Raw genomic sequence first — 3675 nt, 5'->3', positions numbered from 1 at the left:
AATAGACCCTCTTTCTTAATTAAATCTACATTTCTTCGGTCATATTGACCAAATTCATCGCTCACGTGTGCTCCGATATATTTCAGCCGCACCTGAACGCAGCGGCACCTCGCAGTTGGAACAAACGGACGCACATTCGATGCCCCGTGAGTGGCGGAGGTGGATGCTTGATCAGCTGGGGAGCTGACCAATCACAGCCGCCCGAGAGCTCCGGCACTCCCCCCACCCCCTCTCTCTCTCTCTCTCTCTCTCTGTTCCGCGGCTCGGCCTCCTCCCCCCGCTGCTGTGTGTGGACGGACCGAACATTCCTCATCTTCCTGGGCACGATAGCAGAGGAACGCGGCGACGAAACGAGCCGAAAACACGACGGATTCACACACCTCATGAGACTTCCGTGACCACCTAAGGTAGTTTTTTAACCACGTTTTTTTATTATTTACTTAAAATATCCTCAAGTTTTGTCTTTAAACGAAGATAGTGTTTCCCCAACTGAAGTCAGTTAAGGGGGTAGGGGGTGTTCTTGGGGGTCCGGGGCAAAATTAAGGAGGATTGAGTGAAATTATTCTCTTATTTTACTACTATAAAGAGTGGAAATTGTATTTTCATATATATATTTACTTTATTCAGTTGTGCGTCCCTCTATTAAATAAGACCAAGCAGCTTTTAATCTCTTCTGATGAGGGGGGTTAAAATCTCATCAAATGGGGCTAGATGTGAGTCAAATTGTTATTTGGGAAAACAATTGAGAGACAGTGATCTACAACTAACTAACTAACTAATCCATGTCTGTATGGATGAGTAAAGTCTATCAGCCTGCATGGGTGTCTCACAGTGAGTCACAAGAGTTATAATGTTCACTTTACAAATGTCTTAAATGAAAAAACTCGTCTACCCCCGTTTGAGCTGCATTTGCCTGTAAGTCTGTTTCTGATGTTCATTTTAGAGCTGATCAATTGAAAGTGAATGGGAAACTAGCCATGTTTGCTAGGCTGGGTGCTGTTACATAAGCTGGATAAAAGGTTCATTACATAGCAAAGCAGCCTGATGTGATTCTGAATGTGTCTCAGTGTTCCCAAAAAGAATCACCTGGTTTAAGCTACTGTTTGTAAAGTTGGTTTCCTAATTGCTGTCAGTTGAGCAGACAGAAAGTCTCTATCAATAGCTTTACATATCACAGGGGCTTGTGTCTCTCATCAATGTACAGAAAATGAATTGGCAACCATTTTCTTAGGTTTTCTCCTTCGATTTGTTTATTTATACCATTTTTAGCTCAAGGCAGGTTGCCCAAGAGTACATGTTAAAATTATTACAAAAACATCTATATATATATATATATCTATATATATATATGCGCTATATAGCATTCATATGCGCACACATACACTTAATATGTACACATGAATACAAATACATGCACACATACAGTCATAGGACATATTATCAATGCACAGTAAAAATATCGATACATCTCTAAGCTGCGCCTTTATTTTGAAATTCCCACTTTTTTCTTTTAGTTAAAAAATAATAGTTTGTTTTTGGTTTAAATGTCTGGAAATGTTAATTAAGAATTAATATAATATTGTGATACAACTTGTGATTTACACCCCTACTGAATAACGGTGGTGTTTTTCCATGAAAATGTTAAAAATATAAAGACATTAATATCGGCTGCATTACTACAGTAACATGAATATATCGTTCTTTAAAATGCATATTGGTTAAATGCACTGTACGTCACGTTTAACTGGTAATCTATATATGTGTTAATGTAGGTCGATGTTGGGTCGCGGTGTGAAGCGGAAGTGGAGCTGCCTGGAGGAGCTGGAGGCCGAGAGCCTCCCTGCTGCTGCAGAGAAGGAGAAGAATGGGGAGGAAGGAGGGGGAGATGAGGATGGGTTCCTCGTGGGTCCGTCCAAATCCGACATGAGCCACCTGCAGCAGCGTCAGCTGGTGCTCGGCCTGTGCATGGAGAAGCTCCAGGGCTACCAGGCCGGGATGGAGCTCAGCCTGCGTCGCTCCGTGCTGCTCATCAATACGCTCAGGCAGATCCAGGAGGACATGCAGAGCGACGGGGTGGGAACCTGCACATCCCAGGTACTCCTGAACGGCGTCCACCCTGACTCCATGCCTGTTACGTGCCCCGGGTGTGCAGAGAGTGATGATGGGGACCTGTCTCTGTCACCGCCACTTTCCCCAGAATTCCCCTCTCAGGAGACAATCAGCATGTCCGACCAGCAGAAATCGCTACCTGCTGCAGCGATCCATACTTTTAGTGATGCCGTAAACGCCATGGGCTACCTCAGCGACCTCGCCCTGGACGACATCTTTGAGGACATTGATACATCAATGTACGAGACTTCAGAACTGCCTTCTGCCTGGGTGGCAGGCTCCTTGTGGCCAATCAGCGTGTCGCTTTGGACGGACGAGGACGTGAAAATGTGCTCTCCTAGCCACGCCTCGGCTGGGAGTCTGCAGTCCTGTCTGATGGACCTGAATGAGCTGGACCACATCATGGACATTCTGGTAAAGTCCTGATCACCAATACAAACTACTGCACATGGATCAAGGATCAGAGTCTGATCACAGCCACTCCAGCTCACAGTGGAGGCTGGGAACAATGACTGATTTGAGGGTCCTTGGATTTTTAAGGCTCCATCTGATATTTTAGTTATTCTTATTCATAAGGAACCATCCAACATCTTGAGTTAAGTACATGAACTTGTGCTTCAAATTAGACACAAATATTTATTATAGCAGATGAATAATCCAGTTTAAAATGTCTCATGAGATTAGGAAACATGAAGGAAACATCCACTCTTAAAACACTTTCATACTGTTTTAGGTTGTTATAACTCAGGTGGATAACTGGCCAAACACACTTTAAGTGACGTGAAGTTATATATTATATTATTGTTGACATTCAACAAGGAGAAATGCTTTTTTGAACAGACAGAGACCAATTCCTGCAGTCACAATAGCAGGACACAGATCAGATAGCTCTGCGGCTTCAGCACAGGTTGTGTTTTGAGTAGTGGGTCGATAATCTGTAGTAAAAGTAGATGAGGCACGTCTAGATAAAGTCGGTACACCAAAAGTATATCACAACACTTGTAAGGTAACAGCGGAAGAGCGTCTAAGGTGGATTTTTTCTTAATTTGGTTAAACTGTAAATGCAGATGGAGCCTTAAATGTCCAGTCTCACAGTGTGTATGCCAATTTTCTCATATGTTTTATTAGGTTTGAGTAAAAGCCACATCTTTGAGTGAATCCACAGTGGAGAAAGAAGGAACCTGAGCTGTCATGGTTTGGGACGCACACACTCAGGCTGTTCAGATCAGATCCAGGTTGATTATTAATTGAAATCCCTTCAGTTACTCAACAGGGTGTGTGCTTCAGCCAGCCAGGAGGGCAAAGGCCAGGGTTTCCTTTCAGTATTGAGACTAAATGTTTTTTTATCGCTCCATGTAGGATCTTTAAATTAGACATCAGCCAAAAGCCTTTGTGGCTGTGTTCATGCAGCAGTCAGAGGGTGGAGAGTCTTTATATTTGGCTTATGAAAAGGAGAACGTGGCCACTGAATTTGGGGATTTACCAGCCAAAAAAGTAAGTTTCCAATCCCTGGAGAAGAATGCCACGTTCACATCGTTTCACAAAAAGCGGGAAAAAGATTACATC

At 43.3% G+C, this 3675-nt stretch overlaps 1 protein-coding gene across 1 annotated transcript; it reads left to right on the top strand.

Annotated features, from left to right (window-relative positions):
* Positions 1 to 1776: 1776 nt before the first annotated feature.
* LOC144535010 (SERTA domain-containing protein 3) lies at positions 1777 to 3438 on the top strand. Its single transcript, XM_078277220.1, has one exon. The coding sequence runs from the start codon at positions 1777 to 1779 to the stop codon at positions 2533 to 2535; it is 759 nt and encodes a 252-aa protein (XP_078133346.1). The 3' UTR covers positions 2536 to 3438.
* The last annotated feature ends 237 nt before the right edge of the window (positions 3439 to 3675 follow it).

Source organism: Sander vitreus, chromosome 20 (genome assembly GCF_031162955.1).
Source record: "Sander vitreus isolate 19-12246 chromosome 20, sanVit1, whole genome shotgun sequence".
In the NCBI taxonomy this organism is placed as follows: domain Eukaryota; kingdom Metazoa; phylum Chordata; class Actinopteri; order Perciformes; family Percidae; genus Sander; species Sander vitreus.
Note: the sequence above shows the minus strand (reverse complement) of the source record. Positions and strands in the feature narration are given on the sequence as shown.